Source organism: Narcine bancroftii, chromosome 13, assembly GCF_036971445.1.
Source record: "Narcine bancroftii isolate sNarBan1 chromosome 13, sNarBan1.hap1, whole genome shotgun sequence".
NCBI classification, from domain to species: Eukaryota; Metazoa; Chordata; class Chondrichthyes; order Torpediniformes; family Narcinidae; genus Narcine; species Narcine bancroftii.
This window is the reverse complement of record NC_091481.1, coordinates 64838122-64856548: the sequence shown is the minus strand read 5'-3', so window position 1 is coordinate 64856548 and position 18427 is coordinate 64838122. Positions and strand designations below refer to the sequence as shown.

At 43.9% G+C, this 18427-nt stretch overlaps 2 protein-coding genes across 3 annotated transcripts in view; both read right to left on the bottom strand.

The window, feature by feature from the left end:
* The window catches only part of emc10 (ER membrane protein complex subunit 10), a 55870-nt gene extending 42957 nt beyond the window's left edge, over nt 1-12913 (bottom strand). Inside the window, exons 1-4 of one of the 2 annotated variants that reach the window (XM_069910001.1) lie at nt 12792-12913; nt 6176-6242; nt 5180-5292; nt 3287-3385 (exon numbers count right to left, since the gene is read on the bottom strand). In XM_069910001.1, coding sequence (XP_069766102.1) covers nt 3287-3385; nt 5180-5292; nt 6176-6242; nt 12792-12872 — 360 coding nt within the window. In that variant the 5' untranslated portion in view covers nt 12873-12913. The remainder of the gene's footprint in view (nt 1-3286; nt 3386-5179; nt 5293-6175; nt 6243-12791) is intronic. The other variant, XM_069910000.1, reaches the window with a different exon arrangement.
* A 4947-nt stretch (nt 12914-17860) lies between these two features.
* LOC138748964 (myosin-binding protein C, fast-type-like) overlaps nt 17861-18427 on the bottom strand; it is a 75088-nt gene continuing 74521 nt past the window's right edge. The window contains exon 31 of the mRNA XM_069909937.1: nt 17861-18039. The gene's annotated coding sequence lies outside the window, so the exon portion shown is untranslated. The remainder of the gene's footprint in view (nt 18040-18427) is intronic.

Sequence of the window (18427 nt, the reverse complement as noted above, 5' to 3'; positions counted from 1 at the left end):
TTTGTACTTTGCCCTCAGCCACCTTTTCTGGGTTCATTTTAGGCTATTAGTTCAAGGGGATTGTTCAGCTTTCTTTGGTGATGTTAACTATCTTGTTCCTCAATATCATCAGTTGGTTTTTCCTTTATTGCTGCTTGAATTACTAGGCCCTTTCCAGTGAACACAGAAAATAATTAATGACTTCATTTCATTTTACCCTGCAACGATGGTGTCCATCTTTGCCTCCAGAAGACACACAGTCATTTTTATTATTCTTTTCCCTTTTGCACAGCTGTAGAAACTAACTTTTATTAAGACTTCTAACTAGTTCCATAATCTGTCTTTTCTGTTTTTGATCAACTCTCCTAATCCTTGAGTTTACTATCCACCCCCTCCAACCAGCATTCTAAGTCCCTGCTTTAAAATTAGCATCCTTAGGTTTCTTTGCTGGTTACTTTCCCCATAGAATATTTTATCAATAGGATACATTTCCTTTAGTAAACCCAAGAAAACATCTGCTTTGAACAGAGATGTTGAGTAATTTCTTTAGCCAAAGGGTGGTAAATCTGTGAAATTTGTTGCCACAAGAGGTTGTGGAGGCCAGGGTGGGGGGTGTGTTTAAGGCAGAGATTGATAGGTTATTGATTAGCCAGGGCATCAAAGGTTACGGGGAGAAAGCCGGGGCAGTGGGCTGGAGTGGGAGAATGGATCAGCTCACGATTAAATAGCAGGGAATGTCTGACAGTCTGACATTCCGTGGACAATTAAATGGATCTAAAACCACCTCTAAACTATTCTGCACAGATTACTGGCCCTTTTCTGCTGTGTGCAGTATTGAAAATCCTGCAATGACTTTTAATTGGGTACATATTTGTAAACTCTTGCCAATAATTTCAAGGATTGAAACTGAGACTTCAGACACTGCAATGCCAGACTCGCTGAATAGTCTATTCCTGCTCCTATGTCTTATTAAGATCTGACTATGTGCCCGTTAAGAATTGCCAACTCGCAAATAAAGAGAAGCCAGGAGTTTTGATTTGTTTTGCTGGATTCTGTGTTTGAATTTACTCATAAGGCCACTTGGTAACAAGTGCAAATTGCAAACTTGATTAAGCATCTTGGTATACTTCGTCATTCTTTTTGTACAATAGGCCTTTAATAAATAAAATCAAGTGTGTTACCAATTCTTTCATTGATAATAATTTAAAAGGACATTTTTAAAAAACCCTACATTAATCTGTATATAAGTTGGGAGGGGAGGATAATGATTTGAGTGGATAAACTCAAGTAGTTCATCAATAGACTGAGCAGCATTTTCTTTTTCCCCTCATATTTGTGAATTTGGTGGCTGGATACACAGGAAGAGATGCAAATGCATGGTACAGAGCTTAGATGCTGTTGCTTCTCTGCACTGACAAATTTTGGCAGGTTATAAAATGATTTTCATTCTTCACTGCCGCTAATCATTAATTCCCACCTGGCCATGCATCACCAACTGACATGTGTCGAGGTACCTTACAATCAAGGAAAAGAGGGAAAGACGGGAATGAGAAGAGAAACAGACAAGAAAAACTTTCAGCCTGGATCTCCTTAAAGTCTAATATCCGTACCAAACATTTTGGGTGCAGTACATACTAATAGAGTATGTACATAAGGACAGCATGAAAATAGCAGTTTTCCATCGGTTGAGCTGATCACACAAGTGCTTTTATTGAGATGCACAAGATCCAACAAGTAAAATTCAAGGATTACATCTTGCGTCACATACTTCATTTCTACAGAATTTGTCAATGCACCTTTAAACTTGCCATTATGCAAATTACAATTTTTAAAAAACCCTGGTACCCAGCACCTATGGGGATAAGAATATTGCAGAGAAGTGAATTTTCTGGTTGCTTGAGATTGCATGTTGTGTAATTGGCAAACGAACAGAGAGGCCCGCCAATTTTAAACTTCTGTACTTTTTAAACCTATTTATTTTGTGATTTTTTTTTTGCCAGTTGCTTGAATTCCAGATAACAGGGGTTTTTTACTGTGTTTTAAACAACCTCATTGTCTATTAAATTTACTCATTCTGGGCCCAATTTTCATTCTTATTACTTTGGCTTGATTGCCTACGTGACCTCTGTACTGTTAATGCAAATCGTATGATACATGCTATGCCATCACAGTTATTGTCAGCAATGCACAGAAGATAAACTATTCACCAAATATTTTATATATTATTTGTATATTCCACATTTCTGTTGTACAAATAAAACAAAGAGTGGGGTTTTGCAGGACACAGAATAAACGATTTATGGCACTGCTTGCCTTGGTGCCAACTGAATTATTTTGACAGAGCTACATGTCTAATATTTCTGATGTACATTTTAAATTGTTATGATTGAATTACTCTTGCTTCAACAGCAAATTAAGTGGCTAATGAAAGGGAAATGTCTTACATTCCCGGGACCAGAGTTAAATGGATCTAAAACAACCTCTAAACTATTCTGCACAGTTTGCTGGCCATTTTCTGCGGGGACTTTATTTGGGTACATATTTGCAAGCTCTTGCCAAAAATTTCAAGGTTTAGAACTATGAGACTTCAGACACTGCAATGCAAGACATGAGTACTGGAGAAGGTCAAGACTATAGTGACATAACCCTATCTTCAAAACACTCATTACCAATAAGGATTACTGCCAGCAGTGAACCTTTGGAATTTCTGTGTTACATCTGCGCTCTATAAATCTGCTGCATCCACTGACAGCAAAACTAAAGAAGTTGACACCAGGAGTCCATTATTTCTTGTACTGCAACCCCTCCACTTGCCCTACTGCAATGGGATCTTGGTTCAAATAATAAAGAAGGCATTGCAAAACAACTGAAAACCATCACAGGCATACACACCCTTCCCCCCACCATCGATTGCATCATGCACGCCCCCTCCCCTCCATCGATCCTGTCTCACACACACACTCCCCTCCCCACCCCATCCTCCCCTCCAATGACTCAGTCTATCACACTCGCTGTCTAAGAAATACAGCCAACATATTAAAAGATTCATGCCTCCTTATCGTCAGGATTTACAAGGGTAAGATTGCGCACCCCCAGTTTCCAGGACAATTTCTTTCCCGCCATTATCAGAAACCAGAATAAACCCCAAAATAGTAAAATGATGTTGCCTTTATTCCGATACCAACTGATTTCTCTCGGTGATATTGCCCTTTTGTACTGCATCTTACTTTTGGAACTATATATGAGATATTCATAATTTGTACTCTTCGGAGAAGTTGCAGTTCAAGTAATTGTTCTGATAACTTACTACTCGAACAAAGGACGATACATAATCCAAAGTAGAGCTCTCACTGCTCAGTTTTCTTGGGATTCTAATTCGGTACAACCCGTCTGTACCAGCCATATCCTATGGAAACAAAGGAGAAACCAAAGGTTAAGAATATCCATGTAAAATCTTGAGAAAATAAAATACATTCAGGCAGATGGGGAGGTTGTGAGACAGTGCGCTCCTTCCACTGTTCTCACAGGGCTTTTGTGCTTTGAGCAGTCGTGGCCCAGAGAATCCCAGAAGTTGGTTCTTTAACAGTATCGTCAGATCCAGCTCCAAACGTCTCATCAAGTTTGCAGATGACACAACAGTCTCATCAACAACAACAATGAGCCGCGCTACAGAGAAGAGGTAGAAAATCTCATGATACGGTGCAAGAGTAAAAAAACCCGAGTCTTGATGTGGACAAGGTGAATGAGATCATCTAGGACTTCAGGAGAACTAGGAATGACTACCCTCTACTACAAATCAATAACTGCAGTGGAGGGAGTGGAGAGCACAAAGTTCACTTCACTAGTGACCTATCGTAGACACTCAACATCTCCTCACTTGTCAGGAAGGCGCAACGGCAATTGCACTTCCTGAGAAATCTGAAGCGGGCAAGACTACAGGCTGCCATCATCTCAACCTTCTTTAGGAACTCTATCGAGAGCGTCCTGGCTGGCTGCATCATTGTATGGTATGGTTACTGCAGAGTAATTAATCAGAAGTCAATCTACAGGACCATAAGAGTAGCAGAGAGGATCACTGGAATTTCCCTACCTTTCCCCCCCCCATCGACGTGATCGACCAGGATCATTGTCTGAAAAGGGCATGCAAAAACCCCATACACAGCATCTTTCAGCTGCTCCCATTGGGAAAAAGATACAGGAGGATCAGAACCAGCACCAGGCTGAGGAACAGCTTCTTCCCACAGGTAGTGAAAATGCTGAACGACCATTTTGCTGAAGCAATATTTATTTATATATAAAATATGAATACTACACATGTATCGTTTGACTGCAAGTGTGTTATGTCTGGTTGTGTATCTGCATGTTTTGCACCCAAAGTCCTGAGAACACTGTTTCGTCGGTTTGTACTTGTACCATCAGATGACAATAAACTTGACTTGAAAGAAGCTTTATGTATATTGTTGAATCTCTCTGAGTCAGCCTGCTAATCTCCGTGCTCAAAGTTCAGAATAGATGGTCTGATTCAGGAGCCTTGCTTTGGGCATACTAAAAACATGGCCAGCCCAGACCAGCAGATTGAGAGCTGCAAGGGCCTCTGTGCTGGAGACAGTGGCCTTGTAAAGGACAATTCAGTGATTCATTTGAACATTCTATTAAAACGCCACATCCTTAAGTTGTATGGAAGACAAACCGACAAACAGGTGCACTTTCTGAATCTGAACTCAGAAAGCCAAAGGCCGCTAATACTGAAAATCACACAACTTTGTAAATCCAGCCAAAATTCATTAAATAATCCACTGCAGTTGTCGAGCCATAATACATGACAAATTTAACAATACTCTGCAGTTTTTAAAACTTTCATGTGTTCAGAAATTACTTTCTGCATAAAGTATCCGTGAAATCACTACGACGAAAAATTATCTTGTTTTAATAAAAAGATTTGTGTTCTAATAAAACACTATCAACATAAATAACTCATTAACAATTACCTGCAAAGTGATTACAAAGCTCATTTAAATTGCTTGCTGAGTAACAACCCAATCTGAGCTAAAAATTACAATAATCCTCTACACTATGACAGCAATTTGAAAAATTACTTTTCGTTTAAAGGATTTATATGGAAAGTCGAGGCAAAAATCAGATGTATTCATTTGAAGCAAGAGCAGAAGGCTGTAGAAATCCAAGAAAGCATTGTATTTACCCTGAGTTTGACCCTCTCATCCTCTGTCAGCTGCATCTGAGATAGAGTGAGGGTGTTTTCACGGCCTGGTCTCCATAGCAACGTACCTCTTTTTTTGTACCGCACACTATCATCTAGAATGATGAAATAATACTTTATTGTTCTCTGATGGGAAGTAAACTAAGGGTATCTGAATTTCATAAGGCATAACATCCAAGAGTAATATTCTGGATACCGAATAACAATGAGAAACAACTGTTGGGTGAAAGTTTCCCCATCCAATTAATCCAAACAACTGCTTGTGCTACTGAGGTTAGTTCACTCATTACGAGCCATTAATTTAATCGCAGTGATAGTCTGCATCATCCATACCTCTTTTTAAAACACATTATTAGTCTCATTGCTAGCTCTTTTCCCTATCTTGACATTTTTTTTTCATTCATTTGTATTCTTTTCACGGCCACTGGTGAAGAATCTCGTCATTAGCCATCAGTTAATGTATCCAAACCACAGTATAGCATAGAAAACAGACTGTGCCGAATTATTATTCTGCCTAGTCCCACTGACCTTGCACCCAGTCCTTAGCCCTCCCCTCCATGTACTGTTCAAATTTTTCTTAACTCTGAAAACTGAGCCCATTCACCACTTTAACTGGCAGCTCGTTCCACACTCCCACTACCCTCTGTGTGAAGTTCCCCCTAATATTCCCATAATCCTTTTGCTCTTTCACCCTTAGCCATGTCCTCTGGTTTGTATCTTACCTACCCTCAGTGCAAAAAAGCCGACCTAGATCTACTGTCGATACCCCTCATAATTTTGTATACCTCCATCAAATCTCCCCTCATTCAAACCTAATCAATCGCATGCGGTATCTTTTCAATAATCTTATGTTTCTATCACTGCTCACCTTCAAAATCATTAAAAGTTTTGATTTTTTAAAAAGTGTTGAGAGTATTGCACAATTTTGACTCTCTAATCTTCAATGAAAACTCATGCTAGTCAACTCTATAAACTTACCAAATTCAAATGAGTGTTCAAGCAGTATAGATAATCCTGCAATTTCAGAATCTGGAACCTCTCCAGGCTGAAAAAGAAGAAAATTTAATTCGAGTGCAGAAATGTTGCAGGATGAAGGAACAGATCAACAAAAAGTATTAGAGGCTACCAGACTTGGTTAAGGCTACAAGAACATGGCCAAACAGCTTGAGGCGGGTATTGTGTCCAAAAATGTACGCAATATACATTAAAGCTGAGTGAATTTCATTATTTTATAAGCTCAGCAGGTAGAGCTTTTAAAAAAAGCATTTAAAAATGTTAGCAAACGTCAAATGGACATTTTTAACATAATGGATGGAAAACCCACAATAACTTGGGGAAGTACGGTTAGTGCAACGCTGTTACAGTGCCAGAAACCCGGGTTTGAGTCCGGCACTGTCTGTAAGGAGTTTGGACATTCTTCCAAGGTCTGCATGGGATTCCTCCGGGTGCTCTGGTTACCTCCCATCCTTCAAAATGTACCAGGATTGCAGGTCAATAGCTGTAATTGGGTGGCACAAGCTTGTGGGCCATAAGGACCTCACCGTGCTGTACATCTAAGTTAAATTTAAAGCAAAGTAGACTTTGCAAAGTTCTGGGCTTTGGAATTTGTTTCATTCTATTCCAGTTTCTCTTAAATTATTTAAAGATCCATATGCCAGGCAGATTTCTCCTTGCTAAAATAAAGCTTGAAAGGATTACATTATCAGGAAATACATGCATCCCAAAATACTTCATATTTGAAATCAAGTCAAGTTTATTATCACCCAAATGCACAAGTACAACCCGACAAAACAGCATTCTCCGGTTCTTGGTGCACAACACACAACCCGACAGAACACACGCACAGACAATCAATACATATGCAAGACGTATTCACATATATTAAAAAAAATAGTTTCATGAACATAAGATTCTCAGATGGTTAGAATGGGCAGTTCTTTGGGTCGTTCAGCGTTCTCACTGCCAGTAGAAAGAAACTGTTCCTCAGCCTGGTGGTGTTGGCTCTGACACTCATGCATCTGTTTCCCCACTGAGAGCAGCTGAAAGATACTGTGTGCAGGATGGAAGGGGTCCTCAATGATGTCATGTGCCCTCTTCGAACAACAATCCTGCTGGATCATACCAATGCGGGGAGGGAGACTCCAGTGATCCTCTCTGCCACTCTTGTGGTCCTGTGGATTGACCTCCGATCCATATCCATTTCTCTGCAGCAACCGTACCGCGCGGTGATGCAGCCGGCCAGGTTCATTCTTCTCAGGAAGTGCAGTCGCTGTTGCGGACAAGTGAGGAGATGTTGTGTGCTCATGCTATGTCACTAGTTAAGTCAACCCCAAAGAACCTGGTGCTCTCCAGTCTCTCCACTTCAGAGTTGTTGGTGTGTAGTAAAGGGAGTGGAGAGCTTATAAGTAATTCGTTTAAATTACTCATTTTTAAAATGAAAAAAGCTGAAGAGAACGAGTCATCAAGTTGAGTTCTATGGAGGTGAGAGAGGAAAAAAATTGTATTTGATGACTAAGTCTTTACTCCCCTCCATCCATTCACTCAGACTAATTTGAAGAAAATGGAAATATGTGTCCATGATAGGTCACTATGTAAGTGAACTCCAAGGAATTTGGTGCTCTCCACTGCAGTTATTGACACGTAGAGGAGAGTGGTCATTCTGGTCCTCCTAAATTTCACGATCATCGTCTTGTCCATGCTGAGACTCAGGTTGTTCTTCTCGCACCTTCTCATGAGATCTTCCACCTCTTCTCTGTAGAGGAACTCATCATTGTTGCACATGAGACCGACGACTGTTATGTCATCTTCAATCTTTTTTAAATTTTTTATTTTTCACTATAAATACACATAAACATTTCCCTCTTGAATATACAGAGTGTCATTTTCTCCCCTTTTCCCCCCTCCCTTCCCTCCCTCCTTCCCACCCCCCTCCCCACCCACTCAACATTCAACATATACGAAACATTAAACCCATTAAACAATGTCATCACACAATGAAAATAAACAAGAAAATTATGTCATCTACTTTTACACACTGGGTCAGGTCATTTTATCTTCTTCTCCTTCTGTCATTTTAGGTTAGTGGAGGTCCACGGTAGGACTTCTCTATTGTGTTCCATGTACGGTTCCCAAATTTCTTTGAATACTGTGATGTTATTTCTTAAATTATATGTTATTTTTTCCATCTGCAATCTTGACGCCTCTGAGGAGCTGGATCTGGTGATACAGTTGTCAGTCAGTAGCATGAACAGGAGCGGGCTGAGGACACAGCCCTGAGGTGCGCCACTCAAATAAAAAGTCATCTTTAAGTGATATTCACATTTACAAACATGTAACAGTACGTACATTATGTTAAAAGCTACTCTTTCTTGGAATGAGTCAAATTTTAAAAATTTCTGAATCCTAGATAGACACAATAGAGAACAGTATCCTCTCTAAGAGATTATGTCAGTCATTAATGCAGATATATTGCATAACAGGGAGCATGCAGTAAATCACATTATTCTACAGCTGTGACAGAAATGTGCAGTTTTTCTGGAAGCGAAACAATTTTATTTATGCCTTATTCTTGAGCATCTTTTGTAATTGGTGAAAAAATGATTTCAGATCATTTCAGTTATGTATTCTGCCTCAGAGATTGCCATGCCTCAATTACTGCAATGAGTCATGCAGGAGGTCCATACACTAATCCTCAGACTAAAATCTGGGTTTGAATCCAATACAAACAATTGCAATTTGAAGGTCATTTGTGCTGCCTTAACTGAGTACAACTGTTTTGATTTATTCATTTATCACATGGCAGGATTCACCAACAAGGTTATCATTTATTGTTCAATCCAAATTGGCCTGGGAAATGTGGTGAGCCTGCTGCTTCAACCACTGCAGTCCTTTTGCGAAGGCATTCTCACAATTGCAGAATTTGACACAAATTTTCATTTCACCTGTATCCCAAGCATCTGGAAGGGAGATAATAAAAGTGTAAGTGCATACAGGTGGTACCTCTCTTATCCAGCACTCTGTGATCTGGAAACTCCCATGGTCCAGCACGTTTGAGCCTGCCACCGTTAGTAGAAACTTCTGATGGATAGCACGGGATTCTAACCCCAGTCCTGATCGCTGGCCGCTACACTAACTGTGCCGCCCCACTGTATTATTTCCTGTTGTAAGCTTTGTTCTACCTTGATATGTTTACATAGGGGGTTCCCTTCGGGGTCAATTTCTATTTTCTGTGGTTCGTCAATGGCCGGGCCTCAACATCACCAGATTAGAGGTACAACCTGTACAGGCAAAGCCCATGTGGGGCCACTGTTAAAGTGGCTATCAGATTTTCTATGCACTCAACAGACCATCCAACTGTGGGACAGATGACATTAAAAAGTTCAAGAACTCAACAGAGGATCTGAATGTAAAAACATAAAGCTGGAGGAACTGAGCATTGTGTTTTTTCTTCAACTCCGGTGTCTGCAGACTTTCGTACTTAACTTACAGAGAGGATCTAAATTATTATACCAGGGCCGTTATCAAAACAGCTTGTGGACGAGTATGTCCCCACCACATCATTCAGGGTTTTCCCCAACCAAAAACTCTGGATGAACAATGTAACCCTGAACCTGAAGAGACAGATCACAGATATTGAAGTCCGGAGATCCAGAACACTACACAGGGAGCAGGTACGACCTAGAGAATGCCACCTCCGTGGAGATTCTGGATGAGAATGGAAACAACAAAGGATATCTGACAGCTGCGACAGGACCTAAATGACACAACCTGCTACAGAACCCAATCAGGTGCAGAACGAGACAGCAAAACTTCACTCCTGATGAATTCAATGCAGCTATGCCGGATTTGATCAACAGAACAAGGAAGAACCACTGCACATCCCCTGACAATCCTCTACTGTCAGTGTCCAAGGATGAAGTGTGGGCTTCCTTTAGGTGACTAAATCCAAGTAAAGCATCCAATCTGGATGGAATACTTGGAGAAGAACTGAAAAACTTGCCTCTGTACTCACATCTCACTCCCAAAATTCCTTCAGCATCACATATCCACCTATTTCAAACGGGGCCTCAATAGTACCTGTGCCCAAGAAGAGTGTGGTAACCTGCTTAAATTATGACTGACCAAAGGCACTCACATCCACAGTGATGAAGTGTTGTGAAAGGCTGGTGTTGAAGCATATCAGCTCCTGTCTAAGCAGCGACATGGATCAGTCCCAATTTGCCTATCACAGCAACAGATCTACAGGAGATGCCATCTCATTGGGTCTATACAAAACTCTGGAACACCTGAACAGCAAGGACATACATATGAGGTTATTCTTTATTGACTACAGTTCAGCATTCAGTAACATCATCCCATCAAAGGTGATCAGCAAATTCCAAGACTTGGGCCTCAATAACCCACTGTGCAATTGGATCCAGGATTTCCTCACTGACAGACCACAATCAGGGAGGATTGGTAAAAACATCTCCTCCACAATCTACATCAGTACCAAGCACCACAGGGGCTGCATTTTTAGCCCCCGTCTCTTATTTGCTTTAGACCTGTGTGAAGTCAGTGACACCATCTACAAATTTGCTGACAATACCATGGTAGTGGGTTATTTAAAAAAGGGGCGGAGTCAGCACACAGGAGAGAGATTGAAAACTTTGCTGAATGGTGCACTAACAACCTCGTGCTCAACATCACCTCGACCAAGGAGCCAATTGTTGACTTCAGGAAGGGAAAACCAGAGGTTCAGAGGTGGAGAGGGTAAGCAAATTTAATTTCTTGAGAGTCACTCTCTCAGTGGTTCTTTCCTGGATCCAACACACGAATCTCATCGAGAAGAAAGCACATCAGCACCTCTACTTCCTCAGATGTTTGTGGAGACATCGAAAACCTTGGCAAACATCTTCAGATGTGTGGTGGAAATTGTGCTGACAGCTGCATCACGGCCTGGGTATGGGGGCAACAATACCCCCGAGCAAAAGGGAGTGGACACAGCCCAGGTCCACACCATCGAGAAAATCTATATGGAACACCGCCGGTGGAGAGCAGCTGCAATCATCAAGGATCCACACCACTCAGCAGCACGCTCTGTTCTCACCGTTACCATCAGGAAAGAGGTATCGATGCCACAAGCCTCACACCACCAGGTACAGGAACTGCTGCTACCCATCCACCATCAGACTCCTCAACAACAAACCCAATCAGGGACTCATTCAAGGACTCTTACTTGGCACATTATTTATTATTTAGCATTTCTAGCATTTCACAGTTTATTTGTATTTCTTCCTTTTATATATGTATGTTTTCTTCAGTACGGCTTTTTGCACTACCGATAAGTAGAAACTCTGGCCCGCAGTAAAAAAAATCTCGGAATTGTTAAGTGATATCATGTCTGTACTTGGACAATAAATCTGAACTTTGAAAGGGTGCAAAAACTATTCAGGAGGACATGCAATACATAAAAATGCTGGAGAAAGTCAGCAGGTCTCACAGGGTTCATAATGTAGAAAAAAAATGTATAACCAATGTTTCAGGGGAGGAGAGGGGAAGGGGAGGGTGAAGGAGGAAGGGGATGGAGGTAGGGGGAAAGGGAGGGAGGGGGAAGGGGAGGGGAGAGGGAAAGGGAGGGAGGGGGAAGGGGAGGGGAGGGGGAAGCAGGAAGGGGAGGGGGAAGGGGAGGGAGGGGGAGAGGAGGGAGGGGGAAGCAGGAAGGGGAGGGGGAGGGGGAGAGGGGAGAGGGGGTAGGGGAGGAGGGGGTGGAGGGGGAGGGGGAGGGGGGAGGGGGGAGAGGGAGGGGGGAGGGGGGAGAGGGAGGGGGGAGGGGGGAGAGGGAGGGGGGAGGGGGGAGAGGGGGTGGAGGAGGGGGTGGAGGGGTGGAGGGGGGGGTAGAGGGGGGGGTAGAGGGGGGGGTAGGGGGGGGGTAGAGGGGGGGGTAGAGGGGGGGGTAGAGGGGGTGGAGGGGGGGGTAGAGGGGGGGGTAGAGGGGGGGGTAGGGGGGGGGTAGAGGGGGGGGTAGAGGGGGGGGTAGAGGGGGGGGTAGAGGGGGGGGTAGAGGGGGGGGTAGAGGGGGGGGTAGAGGGGGGGGTAGAGGGGGGGGGTAGAGGGGGGGGTAGAGGGGGGGGAAGAGGGAGGGGTAGAGGGAGGGGTAGAGGGAGGGGTAGAGGGAGGGGTAGAGGGAGGGGTAGAGGGGGGCAAGCTCTCTATACCGTAGAAATCTAAAGGGTAAGCCTCTAACAGTATACACTGTCATTTGGGGAATTTTAAACTTTGGTAGTGGTGGGGATTTAATAGAAGATTTCAAGGGACTTGTAGGGCATGTTATTGAAACATCGTGGGGCGGAGCTGCCAGAGGTGGGGCCAGGTTACAAGATAATTTAATAAGAGACATTTTGACCGGTACATGGACAGGTAAGAGTTGGCGGGGTATGGAGCAAAAGGTTAGCTTCGGCCGGCATGGATGAGTGGGGCCGAAGGGCCTGCTTCCGTGCTGTATCGGTGCACAACCGTCCCGCGGCCATACCCCTCCCCCGATGTACAGGCCCGACCCGACCCGACCAACTGCCTCCTGGGTCCGGCCCAGCTCCACTCGCTCTGTCCTGCTCACCCGCCGGCTGTTGCCGAATCCAGCCTGGAAAAGCCCGAGGAGCAGGGAAGCGGCGAGAATCGCGCCGAGCCACGACTCCATCGCCGCGTCTGGGACGAGGGGGCGGGGAAACTACAGGCGCGGTGCAACCTGGGCTTCATCGCCCCAACCACGGCGCGCAGCATGTCGGGATCCAGGAGGACCGCCTCTGTGGAATGGGAGGACTGGGACGTGCTCTTGCCCAGCTTCCTGGGGCACCTCCAGTAGAGCCAACATAGTTATTCTCCCTTGATTATCATCAAGACTCTCTCGTCCTGCAACATTAGGTTTCTTTGTCTGTCTCTTGGCAAATTAATTTACACCAAGGGTGTAGCTTAATTGGCAGCAGGAAGTCAAACATTTGATGCATCTGAGTGTTGTACATGACAATAAACTCTCATATCAGTGCTGTTCCTTGTCAGATCTTTCATCATGTTTTAAAAGGAGAACTCAGGACCTTCCTGAAAACTATCCACTTTTGCCCCAAGTTCACCCACAGAATCGGAATTTATTGTCTGAAATTTGGTGTTTTGGCCAGCATCACACTGCAAACATTTCTTCTTCTTTCTTTTTTTCTTCTCTTTGGCTTGGCTTCGCGGACGAAGATTTATGGAGGGGTAAATGTCCACGTCAGCTGCAGGCTCGTTTGTGGCTGATGAGTCCGATGCGGGACAGGCAGACACGGTTGCAGGGGAAAATTGGTGGGTTGGGGTTGGGTATTGGGTTTTTCCTCCTTTGTCTTTTGTCAGTGAGGTGGGCTCTGCGGTCTTCTTCAAAGGAGGTTACTGCCCGCCGAACTGTGAGGCGCCAAGATGCACGGTTTGAGGCGATATCAGCCCACTGGCGGTGGTCAATGGAGCAGGCACCAAGAGATTTCTTTAGGCAGTCCTTGTACTTCTTCTTTGGTGCACCTCTGTCACGGTGGCCAGTGGAGAGCTCGCCATATAACACGATCTTGGGAAGGCGATGGTCCTCCATTCTGGAATATTATAACCAACTTACATCTTTGCCATTAAAACAAAATAGTGCACAATAAGTGAGGCTCATTGGTTATTCAGGAATCTGATGGCAGCGGGGAAGGACCTGTCCTTGTGCCGCTGAGTGCTTCAGGCTCCTGTACCTTTTCCCCGACGGTAGTAGAGCGAAGAGAGCATGGCCTGGCTGGTAGGGGGGGGGATCTTTGAGGATAGAGGCTGCTTTTTCAAGACACCACCTCGTGTAGATGTACTCGGTGGAGCGAAGTCTGGTGCCCGTGATGTTAAAGGCAGAGTTAACAACCCTCTGGAGTTTATTCTTGTCCTGAGATGAATTGATGAAACGACCACGTTGCAGGAAACTGGGATTCACTAGAAGTGCGCGGTACCGACGACTGGTCCCGCCTTCCAGCTCCTCCCCCTGGGGCCTCTATGTAACCCTGGTTTCCCACCTAAACCCAAAACCCTTTTGAAGCCTGTTCATGAACCCCACCTGTGTTGTAAAATCGTTTGTTCTCCCTCCAGTCAAGTGTGAGTTTTTATCTACGCTACACATGTAAACTCTGGGCCTCTATGGGTAATCTCTCAATGTTGTTGAACTTGGAGATATATGGCATTCCCACATAGAAGTCTAAAAATCCAGATGCCAGAAAACTGGACCACCTGAGAATCCGAGCTTTTTGAAAATTCAAAGTTTTTAAAATTTAGCAGGCTTTTGCATTTCTATGTGCAGGCATAAGCACCACAGGTGCACAGTAGCAACAAGCAACCACGCGGGCACCATTTTTAAATGACAGCACTTCCTGAGAAGACTGAAGCAGGCAAGGCAACTGGCCATCATTATGTCAACCTTCCTCAGCAGTGCTATCGAGATTGTCTGGGCACAGTATGGTACGGTTGTTGCAGAAAAATGGATCGAAGGTCAATCCGCAAGACATAAGAGTGGCAGAGAGGATCACTGGCGTCTCCCTCTCCCCCACCCACAAACTGATGTTTTCTAACAGGATCATTGTCTGAAGGGGTAATCATTGAGGATTCCTTCCACACAGCAACTTCCAGCTGCTCCCATCAGGGAAGAAATACAGGAGGATCAGAGCCAGCACCACCAGGCTGAGGAACAATTTCTTCCCACGGGCAGTGAGAATGACCAAAGGAACTGTTCTACTACTCTCATATTCATGAAATAATACTTATTCATTTATTTATATTTATGAATGCTGATCCTGCATATGTACTGTTGGTCTGTATGTGTGTTGTGTCTGGCTGTACGTCTGCGTGTTTTGCACCGAGGACTGGAGAACGTTGTTTCATCGGGTTGTACTTGTACAATCAAATGACAATAAACTTGACTTGACTTGGAATGTTAACTAATTTCCAATTCAGGAGGATGCCATTGAACACTGCAGCGCAGAAACTGGCGCTTTGGCCCTTCTAGTCTGTGCATGCGCCTGCCCAAATCTTTCTTCTCGAACACTAATTTGTAGGAAGTGTATCTACGGCTTGTCATTCTCGCTGGGTTGGAGATTTTTCCTTTCCCGTTGTCTGGAGTAATGACTGGAGTAATGGCTTCATCCTGGCTCTTTAAACAATGCCAATTCTTGGCGAGCTATTCCAATAAAGAGAACATCAGAGCTCAGTCTGCTCATTAATCAGTACGCACACAAATGCTTGCAAAAGGGCACTCTGGGTACCTCTGTGACCCAATATCTTTCTTCCTGAATTCAGAAGTATGAATGTTAATTATAGTGCCACAATTCATTTTTCTGATGTTGCCAAGGCATTTCAACATGGTTTTAATACCTCCGAGGTCTTTCGTGAAATAAATGAGAATATTTTTTGTGATGGCAAGGAATGTAAGAGCTGAAGCATCATGTTACAGCTTTATCTAATATAGCTGGAGAACGGTGTGCAGCTCCAGACACTACACCATGGTAAGTAGGTGGTTGCAGTAGAGACAGTGCAGAGGAGATTCACTTGGCTGCAGCTTCGATTGGAACATAATGATCCAAAGGAGAGACTGGATAGGCTGGGTTCGTTTTTGAGGGGTAACCTGATAATGCCAGTGACAAAGCTAATAGTGTCAATCTCTTCCTCATGGTGGAAGTGTCCAAGGGGGAGGGGGAGGGGGGGAATCTGAGGATGATTTCTTTTCATGCAAAGGTAGTACAGTCTGCACTGTACTGCCTGAAGAAGAGGTGGAGCAGAAACTATCAGATTCAAGGAGCCTCCAGACAAGAACTTGAATTGCCACAGCATGGAAGGTGTCAGACTTGGTGCAGGTAAATAAAGTGTGGACAAGTGTAACGATGGCCGGTCCCCGGTGGGCTGAAGAGCAGAGATCTCACCGGAGCACCCCTGCTGAAGAGCCTGTCCCAGTTCCAAGCTCTGAAATATGGTGCATGCTGTCGTTCAAGATTCCTTTACTGTCGTGTAATAGTACAGAACATGTAATATTACACAGAATGGCCTTCTGCCTGTCATAAGGCAGATGAAGAGTCACCATTAGTGTTCCCAGCGCCCCTTACATTAAGAGAGAAAGAGAAGCAATACCACGAGTGTAGCCAAACACCCACTGAATCACAAAGTTAAAATATTTTCTGATTGAGCTCTTGGAGGTCATCTGCTTCTCCCTTGGGCATAGAATCTGAACAGGAACGTCCTGTCAATATACCAATTGGTCTAGTAAAATGAAAAGACAACGTGCATTGATAGGCCTGCTACCATTTTCATGGTGTTATTCCACAAGTAAAGAAAAACCAAGGGTCCTGTGTGAATGTATTTTTCTGTTTAGTCGTGCAACACCTTGTATTGCACATTCAGTTTGTTTACATTTCTTTGTTAACTTGTGTACATTGTGTACAGTTTTCTTTTGCACTACCAATAAGTCTGTCTTGCTCACGGGGAAAAAGAATCTCAGGGTTGCATGTGATGTTATGTACGTACTCTGAGAATAAATCTGAAACCTGTCTTTGGTAGTGAAGCAGGGTTGGTCAGAATGAAGAAGGTCACCACAAATTAATTAAAACCGACCTACATTTGTCAGACATAATTTCCCCATGGTCAGTATCCCACAAATTAATTTCCTTTGGAGGGAATGACCTGTAACACTGTTCTAAGAATTACTGGGAGGTATTCTTTCAGATTTCCACCCCCTCCCCCTCCATCCCACAACCCCTCACCCCAGTTCTGGTACTGGAGAAAATGCCTTGCAAATGAGCCAAAAATGCTACAGTTATGAACGCAGCTCAGTCCACCACACAAACCCATTGACTCTGTTTTCACGTCCTAAAGCAGGCAACATATGAAACGAACCATCCCACCCCAGTCATTCACTCTTCCCCACCCCGCCCCACCCCTGTCTCAGGCAGAGATTTGTGATTTTTTCAAACTGATTCAGGGACAGTTTCTTTCCTTCTGTCATCAGACTCTTCAACAGACCCCTCATTAGTTAAAGGTGATGCCTTCCACTGTGTAACTGAGCTTACCTCTTTAGCTCCATGCCCTTGTATAGACTGCTGGGTGGGTGCTACACAAACAATTAAAATGCGCTCACTTTTCTTCAGCACAAAAAAACTGGTAGACATTTTATTTTTCAGCACCCACCTTCAACCCAGAAACCACTCTCGCCACACACACCCCACCCCTGGCCTTTAACTCTAGACCCGCAGGTGAGCACGATGCTCCTCCCTCCCGTGCACATATGTGAACCACCGACTCTATGTTCCCGCTCGCGCACTTGTCTTAAGCACCCCCTCGGCTGCGTCACCATTGGTGACCAGCCCTACTCAAAGACCAGGTACGTAAGCAGCCATGAAGCCGTGCACATTTGTTTTATTGTAACTCTAACCTCTGCATTTTTCTGTTTACTCGTGCAACACCTGCTTTACTATGTCCTGGCTGATCTGCCTGGAAGGCGCGCGAAACATCGTTTCTCACTATATCTCAATACACGCGATAAAAATTCAAATCAACAAATTCTCGTGAAGAAGGCAAGGGTTACCCAGACAGAACTGAATTAATGTTGATAGAGCTGCCGGATAGATACACCGCATGCTGGAACAGAGATGACCAACAATGTCATTGTCTAATCACTTTATTTTCCCTAAAAATATATACGGGTGACATGAAACAGAGTTGGGTTTTCATTGTTACTGTCGAGAGTTGTTGCGCCCGTCTCAAAGGTCAGCGTCACTTCCAGAATCTTTAGTTGGCACGAGAAAACAGTTCCAATGCACTAAGAATCTGAATGAAGCTGCCTGTGGATAAGAAAGGGAAAAATCAGACCAGATCTAACTGTGCAGAGAATACATTGTCGAGAATTTTATTTCCCGCCAGCAATACACCTTATTGCTCTACTCAGGACAGGATTATGCTTATATTCAGCCTTCGATCAGACCCGTGTTTGTGAAAGTGGTCCTGAGATTACTTGACAAACGAATGCAAATACGGTTAAAATTTCACCGTACTTTATTGTTGCTTTGCAAAGTGTGAGAAATCTGTTACAGCAAGAGGCACTGCCACAAGCAGCTTGTCTCACCACAAGGGAGTCTGCCGCATGGCTCACAAGTGGAATATTTAATGCAGACAAACTCCCAGAACATTTGAACAGACCTTTCCAAATAAGTACATGTTTCTTTGGATGTT